The sequence below is a fragment of the Apteryx mantelli genome, chromosome 1 (assembly GCF_036417845.1).
Source record: "Apteryx mantelli isolate bAptMan1 chromosome 1, bAptMan1.hap1, whole genome shotgun sequence".
NCBI classification, from domain to species: domain Eukaryota; kingdom Metazoa; phylum Chordata; class Aves; order Apterygiformes; family Apterygidae; genus Apteryx; species Apteryx mantelli.
This window is the reverse complement of record NC_089978.1, coordinates 59,353,109-59,377,358: the sequence shown is the minus strand read 5'-3', so window position 1 is coordinate 59,377,358 and position 24,250 is coordinate 59,353,109. Positions and strand designations below refer to the sequence as shown.

The window sequence follows — 24,250 nt, the reverse complement described above, 5'->3', positions numbered from 1 at the left end:
GAGCTGGACAATAGCTGCTAAATTATTCAGGTTACTGAAGACAAGGACAGAGTGTGAAATGCAGCAGGCCCTGATGATACAGAGTGATGGTGATAAAATGACAGGTGAAATTGAACTTAGATAATTTTAATGTGAGGCGTGTGGGGAAAAAAACAATCCTAATTTTTTGTACACTGTGATGAGTTCAGCGTTGACTTTTACCACTTGGAAATGAGATCTTGCCATTATAATAGATGATTTTACAAAAATGCCAGCTTTGTGCTCAGTGCTGGTCAGAAAACCCCCAAAGTGAATTCTAGGAAATATTATGAAAAGAACAGAGAGCAACACAGAGAACATCATTGTCACCATATACAGTCACAGGGTGCTTGTGTCTTGAATACTGTGGGCAGCTCTGGTTCCCCATCTCCAAAGGAAGATGTAGTAGAGCAGGAAATGGTGCAGATCATCTCAACAATATACTCAAAGAGCTGGACACCTACTGAATTGCCTTATACTCTTCAGCCTGGTAAAAAAAACATGAAGGAGTAGAGTTATGATAGAGGATTGTAAAATCAGGAATTGCATGACGATGAGCAGGGACTTGTTCAGTGTCCCTTCCAATATAAGGCATGCTAAATGAAACTAGCAGGTGTCCAACTCACAGCAATCCAGAGGAGGCGGTTTTCTGTTGTGTTCATAAAACTTCAGAGCAGTTAAGCTAAAAGACTCTTTGTTACAGATGCTAGAAGTTAAGTTCAAAGATCAACTGAGCAAATTCACAGAAGACAAGAAGCCCATGAACAACTGTTAAATTCAAAGACACCAAATTTGGTCAGGAAGTCCTTGCCCTGAAAATGATTGGCATCTAGGGGAGAACTGAGGGGAAATACATATGCTTTCCTGTTCTTATAGGCTTTCCAAAGAAACAGCTTTGGCTACTGTCAGAGAGAGAATGCTGGGCTAGATGGTCCCAGTGTAGCTCTTCTGAAAACTGTTCTTAAGTAAATCTTTGTAGTTTTCATCCAAGGATGTTGTCGGCAGATGGGGAAGCACAAACCTTAATTTCTCAGTTACATTAAAGTGGCCTCAATAAGCCTGAATTGTACAGGGCTCTTCCAGTGGGCATGGCATTGAAGCAGATAAATTAGATTTTAGATTTCTTCAGGGTACCTCCCTTTGTATTATGCAGAAAGAAGAAGGCAGATTAGTCATAATTTCCTGGGTTAGATAGCTGTTTCAGGAGGCAAATCACCCTCTAACACTGCCTACATTTCCCAAGCCTGGGGCCAGTATGATGCAATAAGAGCTCCTATTTTGCCCAGGAGTACCAGAAATACGTATTTCCTATATATTCATTTCTCCAGATACTTATTCCATTTTGTGATTTATTTAAATAGGTTTAAATGTGGCATAAACAATGTTGACAGACAAATTCTGCTCTGAGTTTATAAATAAAGATGCTTCTTTAAAACAAAATCTGGCAAAGATGAGCCTGGCTAAGACCCAAGAGGAACAGTTTAAATTCAGTCCGTGATTTGCTGAGTCAGCTACCCAGCTGATCCAAACGGAAGATGAAACATACTATGACTGTTTATTTAAACCACTGATAAACAGTAATTCATTTATTTGCTGTTCAATTCTCACTTTTTAAGCACAGAGCTGAGTAAATCCGTGTTTGTGCAATAGATACGGTCAGAGCTGAGGCCCCATCCCAAAGTCTTGGTCACTACATGAATCACTACAGCTGGAGCAGCTGGAGCTCCCAACTAGCCCTTCAGCTGTGGTTTTTCCCTGCATGGAGAGCAAGGCACCTGGAGAGGATAAGGCCATTCCTGTGTTCCCCTGATATTCAGCTGGGACCCAGAAGCTGAGGAAAGTTCCCAGTTTATGCATAGCCATAGGAAATAAGGGTTTGTGCAAGTGTATCAGAAGTCAAAGGCACTCACAGAGTGAGGGAGGGAGGGCAAGGAAAGCTGCAAGACCAGCTAAGGTCCAAAGCAGCTCACTTGAGATAGGGACTTACTCCATGCTTCAGAAAAGCAGCTTGATTCACGGCAGGAAGCATTAGCCCCAAGAGGACATTGACATAAATCCTGCAAGATTTGTAGGTCCAAGAATGGTGGGGAACTGGGGAAGGGATTTAGTATTTCTTACTTTACCTTCATCTCTAATGTGAGCATTAACTGCATTGGGAGTGCTCTGCATTTGCTGCTGCCAGCTAGTATTTTAAAGGAGTAGAGCAAGAACAGAAAGCTCACAAGGCTTCAGCGTGTGGAGGGGCACTCTCAAGCTGGCTGGTGATTGCTGAATTTTTGGCAATACTCCTGCAGGTAAAGGAAAGTTCCCACTCACAGAAGTTTGTCCTGGATGGAGGACCAGTTCGCTGCATCTAGTCCTCAAATAAAAACAACCCCCAACCAAAGCTGGACATGTGGCTGGGCCCTCCGACTGGTGACCCTGAGCATATGGGTCTAGTGTGTAGGAATCAACCCAAATGGTAGGCAAGAGGCCAGCAGTGGCATTTTTGCAGATGCAGCCACAAGCATCCCTACACACTTATTAACCTTCAGTCACTCACAAGGAGTACTGCCTCTGACCTAACCAGAGACCATGACTGGAGCTAGGCAGCATTAATGCCTTCCAAAATTTTCATGCTTTTTCAGCAGTGTTTATTTTTATGTGATGTCTTTGCTGAAACTCTGTCCTGACTGGAACATCACGCATCTGCAGGCCAGTCAGTTTGTATTGTTAATTATAATGATAAAATTTTATTTTGGTCTGTTGCTTATGGATTTCGCCTAGGGTTATTTTTGTTTTTATTATTTAATATCTAGCTGTTAATTAACATGGATATTCCTGCACCATGTTAGTCACAAACATTTTAACTTCCGTAGCTGTGACACTGTCATTACTGCTTATCATAAGCATCACCAGTCCCAGATTTACAATCTCACACTTGACATAGCAATCCTGACTCTAAACTTGCCATAGACAAGTGAGACATGGTTTGGTCTTCACGTGCCTATGCGGCAAGACAAGGCTCCTGTCACTCGGCTGTATTGCCGCTGAAGTGAAATCCCAGAGGGACCAGCCTGCTTTTGGCAGAGCACAGCCTCTATCACCCTGCAGACTCTGTCTCAAGAGGCTGGGCCTAAGCATCTATTAAATACTCCGTATAAAATTTTCTGAGTAAGATGGAAATCCCCCCAAAGCTACTCTCCATTATTTCAGTGAAATCTGTATAGCTAAGCAGATTTTTCAGGGGGATCTTCCAATCACTTTTCCTTTTGCAGTTGATGTGTCTTTGGCTTTCCGATGCTCACACTCCTTCCCACTTCTTCTCTCCTATCTCTTGGCTTCCTCACCCATCCCAGTGGTTTTGATTAGCATCTTTGTACAGAGGGTTCCCAAATCAGCTCTCAGTCCTTGACTCCCCCCCCCTCTGAGCTCTATTACATCTTAAATGTCCCTAGACCTATCCGTTTGAAAGTCTTACTTCCTTTTCAAACTCAGTCTTTCCAAAACCGAAGACCCCTTGTCCTCTGGCATTGCTGAGGCTCTACCTCCTCTAAAGTACACTGGGGGATTTTTTTCTCTGTTTACAAACAATGGGGAGAAAGAGCCACTTCCGGGGTTACATTCTTCTTACCCCTTTACAAATGTCTAAAGCTGGCCAGATGCTTATGCCCTGAAAGTCTATTTGTCTCAATTGCCTGTAAGGGGCTGGGAGTCGCATGATAAGGTTGGGTGCTGGCTGAGCTCTAGTTACGTGGAAAAAAAATTCACTCTATATGTTTCACAGAGACGTGGTAAGCTTTTTACCCAGTGGACAAAATATGGCACTAACCCTCTTGTCTGAGTAGGAGAGGCCTTATTTATTCTAACCATTATATTTTTTCAGCACTCTGCACTTTTATAGAACATTAAGATTTATAATAGTCATTTACTTACCTCTATATTGTGTAATCTCATATTCAGAATTTTAGGGACATACTCACAAATTTCTTAGCAAATGCTGAAAGGTGTCACATCTTGTATAACCTCTGGAGCTAAAATAGAAGTGAATGTGAATGAAATCTTAAAAATCAAAGTCTTTCTCCTGCCATCTGTAATACAGTCCAGCAATGCTCATTCTCGCTCTTGCTGTTAACTGTGCCGTAAACTGCACATTACAGCACAATTTTCTGATGTATTTCTTCAAATATAACCATGTATGTGTAAAAAATGTGTCTGTCTTTTGGTGGCAAAATCCTTTTCTGCTTTTGCTATATAGTAATATTTATCAGCAACATGGACATTTACTTCATTTACCATCTTGTTGCCCCTGCTTCATAAGTGCTTTCACCAGAGCGCAGGGGCTGGAAACATGACAATATTCATTCTGCCTTTCCATCACTCACACTGCCATGCAGTGCACTTAGTTTTGTGCTCACAACTGATGACAACGATGGACACTCAAGCTTGTCTCTAGTGGTGCCTTCAAATGGTACAAACACTGTGGGAGCAATCTGGGTTCCTAAATACAGGTCTCAAGGGTCATTTTGGAGATTGGTATCTGCACAGGGCTTACATATATGACACAAGATCGATGCTGAGACCTACATCTTTCTGGAGCAGCGGCCAGAGGCCAGGGGCAACTTCAAGGCATTATAAATGGTGCTCAATGAGTCTCATTAGCAGACTGAATTGTTCCCTAGCAGTATGAACTCCCCATGCCATCCAGCCTTCACCATTCGGATCCAGTCTTCATGCTCACTCAGTTAACAGCTCCTGTGGGTCTGGATTCATACAACAGAATGATTTTCCAGAGGCAGACATCTGTCTCCCAGGAACTAAGCTTATTTCACATCAGCAACCAAACAAGCAATGCGATACCACCACCATCACAATCCAGAGAAATCTGAACATTACATACGAAGTCCTCTGAGCCTTTTGCTTCACCAAAATATTATGTCCTAACACAGGTACAAGGGACATGAAAATAGAAGATTACAATGATAATTTCATTAATGACACTGAAAGGAAACCACAAGAGTTTATCTATCTAATGCAGTCCTGTTGCAATGCATATGAATAACTATACATACTTCTTAATGATGTTTAACTGGTCATAAGGCCCTCTGATACCTAAAGACTCCAGGTGCATATATGTACACATATATACAAAGAGTTCAAGAGCAGACCAGGAGCACAGATGAATTCAGTGTTGAAGTGAATAAAGCTAGAAAAATATAAAACTGGGGGAATGATATAAGAATACGTTTCAGAAATCTACTGGTCACCATAGACTCAAACAACCTCACCCTACAATGCTGCTTTTTAAATAGTAGCTGTTTTAGTCTAAGGTTCTGTCAGGAACAATTTAGAAACCAAAACTAACCTGAATCTTTGAGAACTTCCTTTCTTCTGCTGCCCTCATCAAATGGTGGTTTTGTTGTGTCCCAAGAATTGTTTCTCATGCAGACTAAATTATTCCTTTACCATTAACACAGTTTTCCACAGGACTTAGCACAGGTCAGTTGATTTTGATCAAAGAGGGATAGGTCACAGTCACTCCATCCTAATCTGCCGCACCATGTCCTCCCCTTTTAACTAGACTTACGTCCAGGGATGTAGCATGTATGCAAGGTTTGCTGTCAGAAATAAAGAAGTGTGGGGACATTTTGGTCTGTTAAAGTAGTCATATAACGTACAGAGGCCCAAAGTATTCTCTGAAGAAGCAGACCAAACAGAAGTTACTCTGCAAGAGAGAGGTCAGCATTTCCTCCTTGCCCAAGTCTGTCCATGCACCTCTGTGTTCCCACCCCTCTCCTAACTCATGGTAGTCAATCATTTGCATGGTTTAGTATGGCTGAATATACAATCAGCTCCTCCCAAGGTCCATGCCCTAACAGAAGATATAAGGGCATGCATGGTAGGCTAACAGTGTGGTAACAAACTGCAAATTCTCATATCCTTCCCCACAATAGCTCACTAGATTATCCTGACAGTTCTGTCTGGTCGTCAGTGACACTGGAATAAAAATGAAGTTCAATGAATTCACTAGCACTATTTCAACAAACTATTTGCATACTTAAGTCTTAATTCACTCTAATTATGCAAATTCTGACACTGGGGTCACTTGAATTAATGCTAGCAACTATTCAAGTCTCGAGTCTCATGTCTTAATTCAATCTGAGATAAAGCCTACTAAAGTCAATTGGAGTCATGAGATTAGGGATTGGGCCCCAACATAATTAAATACTAAGTTATATAAACATATTTGCCTCCATGGATGGTTTGTTCAAAAAAAATCATAATTATGGGCATGGTGGAGCTTTACTAATGCTTAAAAACCAGTCCAATAGAAGTGTTTCCTTTCATTTTTTATGGCGATGTAGATGATAAGAGAGAACCTTTAGTGTTTCAAAAATGCAACCAATGTTTATTTGTTGCTCATAAGTAATTCATGGACCCAACAATATTCAACAAAATCTCTTCATTTTTAACATTTTTCATAAAGAGTATTATTTTACAGAAAACCACCAACAAATAAATACATGAAAACAATTGCTTTTGACATCACAATGGTTAAACACATTAAGTAATTCATTAAATTGTGCTTTACATCAATGAAAATCCCTAGGTCTACAAACTATCTTTTAATTAGGAATAAAAGTAGATATGGTTACTCACAATACAATCTCTTAGTAGCAGAGTTCACACACATTATTGCACAAACAGAAGGAAAATTCCTAAAGAATAAAATAATTTACAGTCTATTAACTTACCCTTTCATCTTAAATATGGCAACTGATGGAAACTCCTGACATTTTTTTTTTTCACTTCCAATGTTTATTTGAAATAACAGAGCTAGTGAGATGGCCAAGAAGAAAGCCAAGGACGTTTTAGGCTATAGAATCCATTTCTCTCCACAAAATTACAACATAGAAAATAATAGAAGAATCTAACGGAGAGAAGTGTTTTAATGCAAACTGGGTATCTTTTCTGAGTATGCTTTTGCTATGTGTAGGGAGGATGCAGCAGTCTGTTCTAGCAGAATGATTTTATTGTAATGACTGTTCCTGTCAGGGCCTTGTACAGGGCAATCTGCACCAGGCTGGAAAATGGATATTCCATATCCCAGAGCAAAGAAAGAAAAATTCCATGTAAATCAGGGAACAGCAATGGAGAAAAAATCAGTGTCAGTGGGATGACATATTTCATAACATCGGTGCTCAGTACTAAGACAGGCTGCATGTGGGAAACAAGAACCCACCAGCGCAGAAGGAAGCACGTGTTAACAAGAAAGCCAGCTTAAGAGAGGTTCCCATCAACACACACTCAAGAGCAATTGATACTTGGGCCTCTTTCAGCACTTGTAGGAAACAAAGTCACCCTGGTTGGTAGTGGGCACTGACTCTAAAACATTTCCACATTCAAAGGTCACATGGCCTCTTTGGTATTGCTGAAGAGACACACCGAAGCTAGGAAGTTTGGCTCTGGATCTGACTTCCACTAGCTCTTTTGCTCCATATTTCTGTTTTTTGCAAACTGCAAGTAACTACCACATATTGGGCAGAAGCCCCAGCAGGGCTATTACAGCCTCATCATTTCCACAACTGCAGCGAAGAACACCAAACATGAGAAACTATGGGGCTATTCCCCTCCCCCCCCCCCCCCCCCCGGTGAAAAAGTATTTGATTGTTAGCACTGAAGAGAGGGAAAGAGAGGACAAATTTTCACTTCTTAATAAAGTACGGCCCTATAGGCAATAGTCTGAGTTCTTGGACCAGACATCAAACTATCAGGAACAGGATCCCCAAGTTTTAACAACACAGCATGTTTCTCTGTGCGCTCCAAGCCTACAGCAAATTATAACTGGGAAAGGCAGCCAGTACTGAGGATGTGATGGGAGAGATTAGTAAGTACATCTCCATTACAAAAGAATGAGATTCGTTTCAGCACCACAGTAGCAGAAGCCAAATTGCCTTGTTTAAGCAATAAAATAATGCCAGGAAGATGGACAGAAATCCTACAGTGTTGTTGCTCACAAAGGTTTTGAAGGGAACACACTGAGCTCTGATCTTACATAAGCCAGTGTAATTACAGTGAAGTCCGTGCTGTCAGAGCAATGAAAACCTGGAATAACAGAGATATGAACCAGGGCCTTTATTTTGCTTTTGCGTTACATTAGCTTGGGCACGGTGCCCAAGAGGAAAAAGCTGCAAGCCCATGTCTTAGAGGAAGTCAGCTTGAAAGTATTTCAAAACTGCTTTATTTTGATGTGCCAGGAAATTCTGGTCAGAACAACAGTACCACTGGCATAGTGAGCTTGCTGTGTCTGCCGCCGTAGCTTGCAAAGGCGCTGCCGGGGGCCTTCAGCTCCAAGAGCGCCAGGGACAGTGAGCTCTCAGCCCCTCAAATACTCCTGCAAAAACAGCAGTCTGTGCTACACATGCTCTGGAAAAAAAAAAATCCTTCAATTTTAACTAAATCCCAAGTGTTACAGCAAATCCTGTTAACATGGATGCTGCAGCACATTAGCAGCTCTTCAGGACCCTGATTGTGTCTCCTGGGAAATGACTGACTAAAAGGTTAGGCATAGCATTAAGGTATTGCCAAACTATTAAAGCAAATGTAAGCTGCCCAAACACTGCTCCGATTTTCCTCATTAAGTTTTGTTTTGTGTCACGCAGCAGAAAGAGTCTGGAGAGCTATCGGTTTGCTTAGACAGCTGAAACTGATACTTACAGTAACTGGTGAGGCTGCAGGGAACAATCTCTGATCTCTCCCTCCTCTGCCCTGAGAAGATAATACTCCATTTCCAAAATGAAAAATGAGGCCCCTGTTGCTGTGAGCGGTGCAGAGAGGCAGCCTGCGGGGCGCAGAGGCAGAGAAGCGAGGAAAGAGACCCTCCTTGGGCTTTGAAGGAAAAAAAAAAGGGATGCTTTACAACAAAAGGGCAGGCTGGGACTGACTTGACTTCTTTTTTTTTTTTCTTCTTCCTTAATCCGAATTTGCCTTTCCTTTAATGACCTTGCTGTTCCCGTGCCCAGGACACACAGAGTGGGATTCAGCTCCGGACTGTAAACGCTTTGATCTAAATGTCTGAATATAGGCATCCTCATGGGAGCGAGGCGCCTAAGTGCCTATTCCCAGCCAGGGGGATTTAATCAGTACAGTCAGTGGAGTCCAGAGAGCTGCTCATTTCTTCCCGTGGTAGCCAGAATAACTATCTGCAGCCCTGCATTTTCCCTTCTCAGTGCGGAGGTGCGAGGAGATGCATGTGATCCAGCAACGGAACAGACATTAAGGACCAAAAAATATTGCTACTTATCCAAGAAGTACCATACTGATAATCAGGCATAAACTAGAAAATTGCTAATGAACTACATTGATAATAAGGCATCCCTTTAGCCCTCTTCTCTTCTTAATAGCCTTTATGATATATTACCATATATTTTTGTATGCACAAACTCCCAACAGGACCATTGGATCATCTTTTTGATAATGCTGTGCATACATAAGCAGCAACAGCATTGTTGGAAGAAAAAAGCATACAGCACACACAAAAAATAAGAGATTTAGAAAGGAAGCGACAAATCTGCAAAATCAGTTTCTTTTTTCGTAACACATTAAATTTTTACTGATTGGCTAAAAAACTTGAATTCTGAAAACAAATGAGATGTGCATCCACACTGGGTACTCTGATATCTCTAATCAGCAAATCTGTAAGGTAAAAGCCATTCATGCGTGCAGTAATATACTTTCAGCATCTCGGTTTAGCAGCCATGTTGAGGCACTTAAAGAAGTTTCCTCCTAATGCTTGAGATTTATGCTAGAAGAAGAAAGAAAAATACTCTCTGAAAAGATCTATGATGCGCAGGACCCTCTTTGAAATTCTAGTATTACAAGTAGAGCCAACACAAAATCTTGGAATAAATAGATGCAGTTTAGTCACAAGAAGGTAACATGTGGAGGAAGAACTCATCCAATCTTTTTCTAGACAAGGAAGAAAACCAGACACAGATATCTGTGTTCATGAAAACAATACATTTACAAAGAATCTTCATACAGAGTAATAAATATCAAGACTTTTCACATATCCATTATCTATCCTGTAAAAATGAAAGATGATTTTTTTTAGCCACTACTGTAGTTAGAGAGAAAGCCAATTTAAATTGTATTCACTTGGCATCAATGTATTTTTAAGAGACAATATCATAAACCTGCCTACCTTCACAGATTCTGTATCTCCAGGCTTTTATGTCAAATCTGGAAAATGTCACACTAATGTTTAAGCTTTTCCTGCTCTCTGTTTCCTCTTTCCTATACTTTGCTTGGCCCCTCTTCACCTCTTGTGAATGTGAAGGGCGATTTCATTGCCTGCAGCCAGATAATCTCTGCAACGTGTGCCCAGCTGCGCTGTGGACCTCATTTCTCAGTCTTTGCTCTCTGGCTTTCCCTTTGGCACACACACTCAGAAAGACAGCTGCTACCTGCCTGGGTTTAGTACTCTTAACATCTGTGGAGGAATAAGCTAAAGCCCCCATCTCTTCACTTACAAACCATCCATAACTGCAGTCTTAAAAAACTGAACAAGCAATGTACCAATCCCACATGTTTCCCAGGCATTTTTTAATCAACTCAACAAATTCTTTCCTTAATCAAAACACAGCATGTAAAAGTTTGAAGGGCAATATGTTTTTCTCCATTTCATTCACTGGAAAGCTATGCCACTACAGTTGTCCTTTGCCACTACAGTTGCAAAGGACAGTAGGAAATAAGCCAGCAGCCAAATATCACAGAGGAACCAAAAAAGATTTTTTTTCAATTTTGATTCACGTCTGCACAAGTTTCGGTAGCTCAGATTGTATAGGGTACATCTGTTAATGCAAAGGAAATAGCTCCCTCCAACCCATTCTCATAGCTTAGGGCTTTGAAGGAAGTCTGTTTGGATAGGAATCTATTCTACTGCCATTTAATAACACTGATTAATGTCTATCGAGAAAAAAATATATTCTCCTCACTGACAGAAACCAAGAAAAACTGAGACAAAGGAAGGGTAGTTGTCAGACTTTGTCTCATTTGCCAAAGCAGGAGGCCTTCCTTGGCTGATTTCCAGGTAGCCACGTTGCACAAAATATCAGCCTCTCTGATCCGCTCATCATCAGTCAAGAGGGAGGAGGCTCACCATCTTGCGACCTGACTATTATAATCTTCAGTAACAGAAACTTGTGCGGCTGCTGCCTCTTCCTTTGGCCACTGGTGAGCTCTCTGCTCCCGCAGCAGCCTCCGCTCCTCTCGCCTCTTTAGCCGGTTCATCTGATGCTCCTCTTGCTTGGAGTACTGGAAGCGTTGCAAGAAGAGGTCCTTTGCGTATTCATAGAGCTGCATGTCCAAGAAATTCAGCTCCTCTATCCGTTGCCGCACATCCTCATCTATGTCCACATTGGAGGCCCGTGTAACGTTGAACTGGGTGAATGGAGAAATGAATTTCAGGTTGAATGTCCTCTCAAAGAGATACTGTGTTTTCCTCTGAAATTCTGTGAGTCCAAAGAAGGCCATATTTTTCAGATTGTTCTTGGCGCTTTGGAGAAGGATCATATTTCTTTCACTCTCATTCATAAAAGTCAAGTTGTAACATCCCACCAGGCTGAGGTCTGCCAGCATGCGCACCTGGCGGTTGTTGGCTAAGTTGTAGCTACAATCCATGAAATCCTGTAAACTGACTCCAGACCAGTCTTCTCCCTCGTAACAGGTAGGAAGCTCATCTGGTGTTGGGCTTCTTCCATCGCACATATGAAGGGAAGTTTTCCATGTCGCACCTCTCTGGACATGTTTCCACTCACTCAAGTACCGTGACACTGGATCCCTCAGCATTGTAATGTAATAGAAGTTCCTGAAACACATCATTAAACACAGTTTTCAGATTTAGTGGATTTCACTTTATTATTCTCCAGTAAAATGATTACCAGCCATTACCACCCCCCCCTTCACTTTTCCCAGTGCAATGTAGGCAGTTAAAGTGCCTACCTTAAAGCTTGATAAGTACTGTGAATTAAATACCAAATAGATTGGGACAAAGAGAAATGAAAGATAATAAGCAGCTAACAGAAAAAGGAATTGCTTTGACCTCTCAACTGCTCAGTGGTAGTTACTTCATGTAGAAACCAATTAATTGAACTGTTCTCCCCTCTACTTTGAAATGCTAACATGCAGTAATATCAGAAAAAGTGGGGAAAAAATTGGCTACAGCTAAAGGACAACATGGAGAACTGATACAACATGCCCTATCTTCTGCTGGCACTGAGAAGCTCAACAGACCCTGAAAAGACTGTATTGTGTCACCATTCTTTTCCACTTCTCTTTGGCAAGATAAATCTTGCCACTTCTCTTTGGATTGAGACATGCAAATACAAGATGATAATCCATATAGCACTTGGTCAGACTATATGAGAAGCATGAACTATACCATGGAGATGCTGCAAGCACTAAAAATAATGCCATGTGGAAGACTGGCACGAGTGATCTACTTAAGAAGAACCCTATCATTAAATGGGTTGGAGCGAAGATAATGAGAGGATGAAAATCCATTCACATGACAATTTTAGACAAGTGCTTGATTAAAATTAGTTATAATCATGTAGTATAAAAGCATTTCTTGATAAAAAGGTTACCATTATTCAACCTCACCTGTTGGGAATACAAAATAAACACCAAGAAATATTGATTTGAAATAGAACAAATAACTGCAGAACTCACATTGTCAATTCATCTTTAAGCTGCTGAATTGAGAGTTTGTACATCTATTTATGGCAATCTGAAACGAACTGCAACTGAGTATGCTTAAAGTAGGCTTTCACAGTTTCACTCAATAGTTTTTTACTGAAAAATGTTTTATTCAATAACAACTAACCTAAATTACAGGGTGATATCATAAGGATAAAACAAAACCAAAATACTTAAGATTTCTGTCAGCTAGAATAACCAGAAGATTCATGACTAAAATTAACGCACAGTATGGTACAAAAATAGGCTCGTGAGTTTGCATGACTCATCTGACTGCAAACAATACATTAATAAATCATGAGTCCTAAGATTTCTTCAGAAAGCTCTGATCTCAATATTCTTTCTTGAGTCTACATGAGGATGAAGAAAGTAAGCAATGCTGGAGACAAGCTACCCTATAAACAAGCCAGCACTTGTGAGGGCCATCTTACACAAGAGCCCACTTTAGTTGAATGAAAAATCTAGAACCTATTAAAAATACATGAGTCTTTTTCAGATATCATACATTTTCTATCACTGAAGACTCCCTACAGCTTTTCCAGAAACCTCAGCTTTAATTTGTCATACAAATAGTCATGTCCCTTAATGTTCCCTAAAATGCAGATATATCCCCCAATTCATAGGAATCAAAAGAAAACAATGCTGAACATTTTGTCTCTATTCATTCTGAGTTCTCCATCTACAGGATCTATAAAATATTTTCCAGAATAAGGTTACAGGGTCAAACTATTGACTGTGCACTGTTGCAGGGGCATTTCTTGAACTACTGTCTATTGGAAACAGCTGTTTCAAAAATTATTTCACAGCAGAAGGCTTACAGGCAGAAGGATGTGAACTGGAGAACACCAAGATATTTTCATTGTCACTTGCACTGGAAGTCACGTGATTTGTGCTAATGACAATGCTTTGAAGGATGACATTTCCTAAATAAGTTGGGGCCTGGGTTTTCTGGCTGCTGCTTGCACATGATCAAACTGCACTTCAGCTATTTTGATCTACTTCAGTTACTTACACAGTCCACATCAACAGAGAAACAGAGGATCCTGCAGCCATTCATGGACAGATATTTCTAAAATCCATCTTCACTATTCCTGCAGACTAGGAAGTATCAGAAATCTTCTTGTGTGCTCTGCAGGAGAATAGCTCCACTGTGAAAAGCACTGTCTTCAAGCACACCAAGTATAGCTTTCCTTTCTCAAATTCTATGTTCTTCTCACCTTGGATCTACCTTGCATGTATGAGAGCACATTCAGAATTGCTTTCCAACGAGCAGAACAAAAAGTGGACATTTCACTAGTGCTGTGCAGATAAAGCAGCCAAAAAATTGTATCTCCCTCTCAGATGTCCATAATCTCTGAACCTAAGACACTGTTATTGCAACATCCAGCAGGCACTGACAGAATAGTTACAGAAAATGACTGAGGCTCCAGGAAGCAGAAATGAAAAAATGGACAAAGATTCAGAGACAGTTGCCAACATCTACACCAACAGAGATGTAGTGTTGTTTTAGTCCTTGTATTGCTGCCTTTCCCATCTTGGGATAATTTTAGATGTTGGTATGTGATAACAGATGGGTTTAAAAGTTGCTCTTGACAATTATTTATACCACTAATAATAGTTCTGTCTTTCTTCACCCACTTCTAGCATTTCCATTCTGGCATGACTCAGGGCAACAACAATTAACAAAAATACCTCCTTTGCATCAATCATTTCCATTTCATTGCTGGATATGTAAATGCACTTTATGTGCAATAAACAAGCATATGAAGCAAATGCAGGGAAATGAGAAAAGTGTGTCTCTGTATAGCTTACGCAGATTTCCTTATGCAGACTGGGCAAGAAACTTTCTCCAATCTGCTACTGTTCCTCCTTATGAGTACCTGGCTTCTGTATCTGTTTTTGCTGTCCTGATTGATTTGCTCGTGGTCTGTGCATCTTTCAGAGCGTTACATCCTTGTGATAAAGGCTGAATGGCTTTTTCATCTGGAAGGCAATCTTTAACAGCAGCCTGATACACACTTAGTTTGTGAGGCGCTGATAGCTAAGAGTCCTGCCATCCTCTCCATGTTCACACTTCACAGTCTTCTGTTTAACCTTCTGTTCATGACTTTCCATCACCCTTAACCAGTCTAAGGTTGGAAGATCTAGACTTCTTCCACCTCATCCTGGGCACTGTCCAGATGACACTATTACAAAGCTACTGAGAGGAATGGGGGATGCTGTGCGGCAGTCATGGCACTGCTGTCACAGATTTTTCTTTCAGGGTAAAAGATGTCGTGTCTCCAGAATAATGACATAAATAAAAATACATAGGTTATGCACATTTGCTTCAGTTGGAAAATTATCAGAATTATCTCAGGAAATTGTTTTCAAATGCTGACAGTTATGGATTAAATATAGCAGCATTTCAGAGCTCTCAGTTCTCAACAGTTTTCAGTCCCCCTTGGAATGGCTGATGAGTCAGTTCCTAACATAGGCAAGAGGTAGTTCATAAAAAAATGAAACTGAGGATGGCCTTCAGCCTCCTCTTTCTTCACTGTTTGGTAAAAGAGTGGCAAGTCAGCCAGCTACTAAATGTGCTTGAGCCAATCTGAATACAGACCTGCACTTGTTCTCTTTTGCGTACATGACCTCCCTGCTTCAAGCATGCTCATGCTTATGTGGCTATGTTAAACTCCACAGTCACCCACCGTGAAAAATACACAGCAAAGAATTAACTATTAACTTCTGTTATCCCGTTTGTCATAGAGAACTAACTCATCACAGGCTTCTTGGCTTCATTTCAAAGGATTAGCACCATTGCTTACTCAAGACTTCAAGGTTAACTAAGCAGAGGTGCCAATATGTCAATGAGAACATGTTTCACACAAAACCTTCCAAATGAATTAAAAAGCATAAGATGACATGTGTGTGTGTGTGTGTGTGTGTGTGTGTGTGTGTGTGCCTGCATAAAAATTTAGATGGGAAGCTGGCAGTTGTCAATGAAAGAAAAATCATAGTGCATAGTTTTGCCAATGCATCTTGTGACTGTCTATAAGCATGTAGATATGTATAAACAATTTAGATTACATTTCAAACAATCTCTGTAACAGCACCAGTCCACTAGTCATGGCAATAGCTAGTCTGAAACAAAAAAAAAAGAGATAGAAAAAAAAGAAAAAGAAAACTTCATATAACTTTCCTGGAGTAAACAATCTCTTTTTGAGAATAATGCACTCAAGTCAACAGGTTATCGAAGTTGTCACTTTGGGATGGTTTATGTTTGGTCAGATGATAAGCACTGTAATGGTCAGAATAAATAATCCATGCAAGGGCCCAGATAAGCACCAGTGTGAAACTGCCATGTGGCCCACACAAGGAGCTGTGCTTGCAGACAAAGTCCCTGGGATATTAGCACTGCTTAGCTCCCGGTGTATCACTGTCCTGCTCCCAGTAGTTTGAGAAGCTCTATATTTGAAATGCTACCATTTACACTAGAATTAAAAAGCAACTGGAAATGCAAAAGGCTCTAGTCCCAGCGGCATGAAATCCAGTCTCCTCATTAGCATTAGGCAAAGAAAACCTTTAATTAATAGAACAGTTAAAATGAGTTTCTAGTTATAACCTAGGAACATGTATTTCCTTCACATTGTAAGGTATTTTAATATAAATACTCTAATCTTATGTTAATCCTTCCATAGTATTGCTCTGATTTAGAAATTCATTTCAGAGGAGCAGACTGGTATTAGTGGAGGTGATCCCAAAGCAGGGCATTTTGCCTCCTCTATCGCCACAGAACAGACATCCCGGCTGAGGGAGATTTACTAAAGACATGAAGGATCACTGCAAATTGAGAATAAAAACATCCTGCAGGGCCTCCTGGGGAAGAAGGATGAATGACACCTTTGCTGTCACTCCTCCTCTCGTGCGGAGCAGCCGGCACACAGGAGAGCTCACACAGCACTCTCAGAGCAGGGAAAATGCAAGTTATCCCTTCTTCATTCAAGGAGTTAGTCAGGACCTTATGTACTAAGAGTGATGAGCTTCATAAAAGGAGAACAGCACACTCATAGCAGTGGATGCAGGGATGGAGGAGTATTTGAGGTGGAGAAAAAAAAGAGAAGAGAGTCACTGGAGAATATTTTGTAGGACACTTACAGCCAGAAGAAAGAAGAACCTAAATGACTGAAAATCCCAGGTGCATCATAAGAGCATCCAGATTCTGGTTCTCCCTGGGAGCAAGCAAAATAAAAAGACCCAATGCAGTTTATGACCCAGGTTGTGACAAGAAGTTACAAGTTTTAATCCTGGAAGTGAGTGTCCTCCCATGGAAAGTTCTGAGAGACTCAGCAAAAGCCAGCCTGGTGGTATGTTTCTGCTGATGACAGAGACAGTGGTTAAGAAGACCCAGTGTTATGAGAACAAAGGCTTTACACTTCCCAATTTTATCCAGAAGCCCATTTTCTTAGAGGCAATAACAGAGTTAACCACTGAGCAGCGATCTTTTGTTCAAGCAAAGCACAGTCAGTATGGGTAATGGTGAATAGAGGAGGATAAACAACCAAAACAAAAATACAGGTAATGCAATACATGAATACTTAGGAAATAAGAGCATACAATGAGGATGGTAGGGGAGGCAGAAAGCTAAGTAACATTGCTGGGCTAGTGCTGATCAGAAGTGGTGAAGTCATCCTAGCATAATGCAGATGTACCAGCACCTGGCTGCCAGCATTACTGTGCTGAGCATCTGTGCATCTGTGCTGTGCTTAATTTACAGGCAACCTGACCAGCATCACAAGAACTGACTGCATACTCCTTATTCCTAACAAAAGTACTATAGTGAAAATGCTATCAAACAGGGCACAAACAATATGCGTGTCCACATGGCTACAGGAAGCATCATACAGCTTATCCACTGAGCCAGATACACGCAAGCTAGCCCATAAACTTTTGTGAAGATGATACACTACACACGTTTCTTAAGTTTAGTATCTGCCACAGAATGGTAGAGCCCTGTGATGGGAATATTCTTCTAAGACCTACTTTACAAAAGTGTGTGACCTTAATATCATTAGCTGTTCTATCAGGTTGTCATGGGTTTGTTTATACAAACTTTACTAAAGCAGTGTCATTAAGACACCAGTCACCATTAAGAAGTCAACATTTATCCATTCTCACCACATACATCACCCATTCAGCATGTAGGAAAAACCCTTCATTGGCTGATTTTTCAGAGGCTCTGAGGACCTACTCCTTTTACTGGCTTTAACTGGGATGATGAACACTGTGCTTGCCTAAAACAGTGGCTGTCACATCCTGTAACCAGTCAGATACTGTGATACATTAAAGGTGATATTTGCCATTGACTTCCGCAGAGTAACTCAGAGAATTAAACTTTGCATTTTGAGGTGGAAAATGATTAAATTTTTGTTAAGCCTCATTATTCCTATGGCCACTGTTTCTTGATGCCACAAGCTTCTGTTGTTAAACTACCCCCTTTGCAATCCCAAAGGGGGACAAATTGTGCAGCTGGATGTGCAGGGCATGTCTGTTCAGAGGTGAAGGGACTGGACATTGCTCCTGGGGTACACAGGCATCTAAATGTAGGCATCTGCATATCAGCTCTAAGTGCCCTCTAAAGCCAAAGGGAGCTACTCAACACAGTGGTGTCTGGAGAGTGACGCAGCTGATCAAAGGTAGGTGCCTACTCCAGCATGAGCTGTGTCACTCTAGAGGCCCCCACCTCATTGAGTTGCGCCCACTGACCACAGCACAAGCTTCAGTACCAGCTAACTTGTAGACATCTACAGTGGTGATCCCTACACATAGGTGTCTCAATCTGCAAGGTGAATCCCATGCCAGGAGTCAAAGACCTTGCCTGCACACATCTATTTGCAGAATGCAACCTGTGTATTCAGGAAACTTTGAAAACTAACCAGTAACATAATATTTTGTAACGAGTGAGAAGTAGCTATGGAGCTACCTACATTTCATTGCTTTTTGTACCCATTATATATTTCAGTCAGGCCAGGATTTCTAAGTATGTTTTTAGAGTTGGAACATTCCCAAGATAAACAAAAACTTCAAAGAAGTTTTGTATTATTTCATACAAATCTCCAAATGGGCAGTTATAAAAGCACTCTACCATAATTTTGTTTGTCCTTGCTGCTATACATAAGATGGGGGAGGGCTTGGAGTCGGACAACTTGGATTATATCTCTAGTTCTGGAAAGCAAGGGTGGTTGCTCAGGAAGTTACTTGTGATGACACAGAGTCTGTTACTGCCAACAGAAATGTGGTGTCTGGGCACGAAGAAGCTCTCAAGAAATGTCAAACCTCACATTTTGTTGCACGTTAGGAGGGATATTCCCTGTCACTAATTTCAGTTTCTTTTAAATGAATTTGTAACTTTAGGACTTATTATAAAAATATTCATTTTACTATTTAAAAATTACAAACGTTGCTTTTATTTTTTTTTTTCAAAATAGTCTCTGAAGTACCAAACTGAAGTTCTATATCTCCACTATCAGCAAAACCTCAGGAAAACTTTACAGCACTGCATGGCTGCTTCTTAGATTAGTGTCCCACACCTAATTACAGAATATCAGATGAAGAAGAAAGTCTTCAGAGATCACTCACTCTCTGACATCAAACAACATCAAAAGGAAGTGATTTAGTGTAACCCAGGAAAGCAGAAGAAAGAGAGCGAACCTGTGGTAACACAAATGCTGCATGTGTAACAAAGAATTTTTCTGCTTAAAGGCTCTAATTTACCTTGAAGTGAAGCTAGGGCAAATTCAACAGCAGTGTAAAGCTACACTAGTATATGAGAAGAATAAGATGCTAGATAAGTTATTGTATTGTTTTAGTCTTGTACTATACAGAGAAGATATGACTTAAAAAATCCAGTGCTACATCTGTACCACAACCAACTGTAACCAAGAGGTTTCTGAAGACTTTATGATATTTTCTTTCTCCTTAAATGTTAAATACTTTAGGAATGAAGAGAATTGGCCTGGGACCATGCAAATTGGTGACCTTCTTTTCAAAGACTGTAAGCTTTTAGAGTTAGGACCCGTGATTTTCTACATGCATCTACTATGTGCAGCACATTTTGGAATTAAGTAATGAATAACTATTAAAATAATAATAAAGTTTTCTACATATCAAGTTGCCACAAGCTCTTCAAAACCTTTAGTGAAAATGGAGCTTAGGACCTACTGCTGCAAAAAGGAAATTATGGGAGTGCAGAGACTTCTTTTCTTGACATAGTAGATTATATTTGTGACAATGCAGGTACTAATGCAGTATTTCAAAGACATGTCTAAGACATTGCGGAGGACCAAACAGCAACCTTCCAGTACCTAAGAGGAGGTTACCAAGAAGACAGAGCCAGGCTCCTTGCTGAGGTGCCTGGTGGAAAAAGGAGAGATCACAGTTGTCAATTGAAAAAGGAGAGGTTTAAACTGGATATATGGAAAAAAAACTTTCACTAAGAGGATAATTAAGCACTGGAACAGGTTGCCCAGAGAGGCATTGGCCTCTCCATCCTTGGAAGCTTGGAAGATCCAACTGGTCAGAGCCTGAGCAACCTGGTCTGAATTCAGTGGTGACCCCGTTCTGAGCAAGGGGTTGGACTAGGGACCTCCCACGGCCCCTTCCCACCTGCGTGATTCTGTGGGACAGCGCACAACTCACTCTGTCACCAAATGTACAGGCCTAGCAGGAAAAACACCAAAACCAGAACTGATCTGCCATCCAGATCATACCTGTCCTTCCTTGTACTCTCCTGATTACCCAAGACAGAGTATAGGGAATGTGCTTTGCCTTTTATATGAGATTTTTTCGTATAGGGTTTTCAATCTGTCTATAGCACTCCGAATCACTATACTCTGAATTAATGAGCAACTTCATGAATATGTATTTCAGTGACACTTTGTTCAATATAGAATCTCTAGAAATTGGAGAGGACGGTGTAATGACCACATGTCCCTGAAGAAATTAATTCCATTCACAGGTATCAAATCTGGGTCCTGAACAATGCCTAGACTAATGAAATGATCCAGCTACCCATGGCTTTAATCCCAGTATTTTAGAAAAAGCAAATAGCATATGAAAATGTGTGAGCGTTCAGAGCTAATATATGATCTTCCTGTGTGCTGCTATTAGGATTTAAGCAATTGTCAAACACAGTGCATAAAGTTAGGCATCTAACTCTACATTTAAACATGTAGATAAACAGCCTCATTGCCAGTGAAGAAAATCCACAGTAGTCAATAAAAGCTAAAGATGTTCAAGCACCCAGAAAGCATGGTCTGCTGATTTATTTAGGAAAAAGAAGCTCCCAGGGTCACTGGAGTTCCCTTCACTGCCAGCACATATAACAGCATTCTATCATCCCCTTCATCAGGCAACCTAGCCCCTTTTGAAGTAGTCTTTTTACTCCATTGCTGCTATTGGAAAGAGCTTCCAAAGGTTGCTTCTCATGTTTAGGAACAGGTTTCTAATTCCCATACTAAACCTGTTCCTGGCCTACTTGCATCCAGTCATTCTTCAGCTAACACTGCAAATACTTCAAGGGGATTTATAAATACAATATCAGAGGAGGAGAAAAGGCATTTAAGTTGGAGAACAGAGAGCAAACACACCTCTCAGCCTTCAATTCACTAATTTGAACTAGTTCTTATAGTCTCTTCTGATGAGACAAGCCAGAAGTGACCATGCTGCAGTCCTCTAAGACCCTTTGGTCACACTTAGACCTTGGGAAATTCAAGTGTGGTTCTCTTTCCTGGGGCTGCATCACTCAACTGGCAAGGACATGCTGCCGCAAAGGCTGTAGCATAACCTGAACTCTTGGTTCTGGGAGGAAGGGAGACAGCAGGGAAAAGTTAGCCATGCCGACCCTACAGAGCGGCACTGGGACTGCTCGGGATCCTTCCCATGTCACCTCCCCACCCATTTCACCCCAAGCTTTCCAACACTTTGCCTTTCCATGCCAGCTTCTGGTAGGAGGCTCACTAGAGTAAGAAATGCTGGATGCACCTGAGGTCAGTTCTGTTTTCTGATCATCCCGAGCAGCCTTTCTTTGCATCTGTCCTTGCAGGACTTCACGTTTCACAGCACATGGCTAGAATTGGGCATATTTCACATGAGACCTCACAGATGCCTTGTATGATGCTTCCCTATCTCCACTGGCAATGTATTGTCTGATACACCCTCCTGTTGCAATTATTTTTTATAGGGCCATGTAACTCTGGGAATTCGTACTCCCTGTGTTATTGTCTAACATACAGAGGTCTTTCTGCTCCTCCTTTTTCAGCTGATAAGCATTCAGTTTATAGAGGAAACTTGTATCACCAGGCCTCAAGTACATGATCTTGCACTTTGTACTACCAAACTCCATCCTGTTTCTTTTACTGAAATCCTCAAGGTCATCTAGCAAATTCCATTAACATACTTCGACTTTTTGTGCCAACATCATTAATGAAAACATGAAATAGGATCAGAGCTATGACCAGCCCTGAGGAAATTCATTAATAACTTTCCTTTAGCCAGAAAGTTCCTATTTCAGCTCCTCTTGTTTTGTTACCTTCCATCCACCAGCTTCTTATCCATCTGAGATTTCTTATACTCAGCCTTGTCTTGTCTGCCTTGTATAATAATTTCACAGATGTCACTCTATCAAATACTTTACTGAAGATAAATATCCATTGACTGGTACAGTTATTCTATCAGAGAAAGATGCTGGGTGTTTGCATGTCTCAACTCAAAGTCTGAGAATTGTGGCCTCAGTTTTGCTGCAAGGGGGCACACAGAAGAAGGTTAAACAGGGAAATGACAATTTACTTGAGAGTGAAGAGGACTGGAATAGAGATGTACAAATCAGGCAATTTGATGGAAAAACAAATATGTCACTTTCCATCAAACAACCTTGATACAAATTGTTGTAAATCATTTATTGATGAGACAGAAATCTAGCAAAGTTTCCTCTACAGATTTTTGTTCCTTGCCTAAATTATATAGGGTTCAATTGTTCTAAGTGTTCTTTAAACTGCTAAAGGAGTAATGCAGCAAGAGCTTTGTTGAAATAAATATAAATATAAAATGCAATAATGAAATGAAATAATAAGAGTTTGGTTATTCTATTGAGCACATGCATATTAAAAACCCTGTATCTTGTAAAAGACTGTGTGAGCACACATGGGAGGAAATACCATCCAAAAGCAATAAATACATGTAGTTCCCATAAAATTTTTAAAAAATATTAAAAGCAAGGCCATGCACGCCTTTCTGCCAGAAAGGTTAATAAATCCACCGCGGCCAGGAATGAAGAAGAAGGAATCCATCCCTCACATCGTCCTCATTATATCTCAGCCCTATCATGCACAGATCACTGCAGGGGTGTCACAAGGACTGCAGAAATCTGGGGCATATGTGACACCTTCACTCAAGCATGTTACTTCTCCTCTCTGTCCCTTTGCTATGTCACCGCACAGAAGGGAAAAAGAAATAAGGGTGTATTTGCACTACTGTCCTCTGTTGCTCCTCCTCAAGACGTCCCTAGCCCCAGCATGGGGAGGAAGCACCAATCTTGCCTTGCTCAGAGAGATGTTAGGAGTATGGGAGAGTCAAGTTAAGGGGCTGACCCACAGCATCAAGTGGCACTAAACAAGCCCTGGCCACAGAAATGAGTGGTGGTGACAGGCACAGGGCAGGAGAAACACAAACCTGTAGACCATCCTGCAAGAGGCACCCACAGTTTTGCCAGCTGCGCATCTGAGGGTTACAAAAACAAGGTTGGAAAGGGACCTTCCCAACCATTAAGCCTGATCTCTGTAATTACAGGCAACAGTTTAGCCCAGGAAGATTCGGAAAATATCCGTTATGTACAGGACAAGCCCCAAAACCGTCCTCATGATCAGGTCCCTGCCTCTCAGCAGTTGCCAGCAAGGTAACAGGATTTCCCTGTTTTGGGAACAGCCTCCCTGGTGCGGGACACAGCATGAGCGACCAGGTGAGCAGGCATCTCCAGCCCCCCCGAGCATGCACACCAGTGCGGGTAGTGCGAAGAGACGGGGACACAAAATCCCTGCTGCTGCAATAACTTAACAACAGCATATGGCCTTTTGTAACGGTTCTAAAGGAAAAACGCGTACTTTGTCACAGAAATGAGAGAGATCTGTTATCGCCAGAGTCCTGGCTGCCTGCAAAAATACACCTGATTGATTGGTAAAATTCAACTTCAAATAGACTCTGAAAACAGGGATACTGCCAGGCACAGAAAGCCTTGTCTGCCATCCAGAACACCCAGGCACAAACAGAGGACAAAACTGGGGAAACAGAAGAAAAATAAAAGACCCTTAAATCTTTTGAGGTTTATATTTGTTCAGTCAGATTCTGTTTGAAAAAGAGCAAAAATATTTATGCTAACTTCAACGACAACATTTCCTTTTATCCTCTTTCTCCTTCTTGTAGGAGCTGTTACATCCCATTTTACTTTCTGACTAGGTAAGAC

General features: G+C 41.1%; 1 protein-coding gene and 1 long non-coding RNA gene across 2 annotated transcripts in view; both read right to left on the bottom strand.

Moving 5' to 3' along the window:
• Nucleotides 1-406: 406 nt before the first annotated feature.
• On the bottom strand, nt 407-10,215 carry LOC106491658 (uncharacterized). Its single transcript, XR_001293799.1, has 3 exons — nt 10,202-10,215; nt 3,981-4,031; nt 407-505 (listed from the first exon to the last, which is right to left on the bottom strand). It is a non-coding gene; the product is annotated as an uncharacterized lncRNA (long non-coding RNA).
• A 939-nt stretch (nt 10,216-11,154) lies between these two features.
• The window catches only part of HS6ST3 (heparan sulfate 6-O-sulfotransferase 3), a 326,930-nt gene continuing 313,834 nt past the window's right edge, over nt 11,155-24,250 (bottom strand). The window contains exon 2 of the mRNA XM_067289693.1: nt 11,155-11,866. Within this exon, the coding sequence (XP_067145794.1) occupies nt 11,155-11,866 (712 nt within the window). The remainder of the gene's footprint in view (nt 11,867-24,250) is intronic.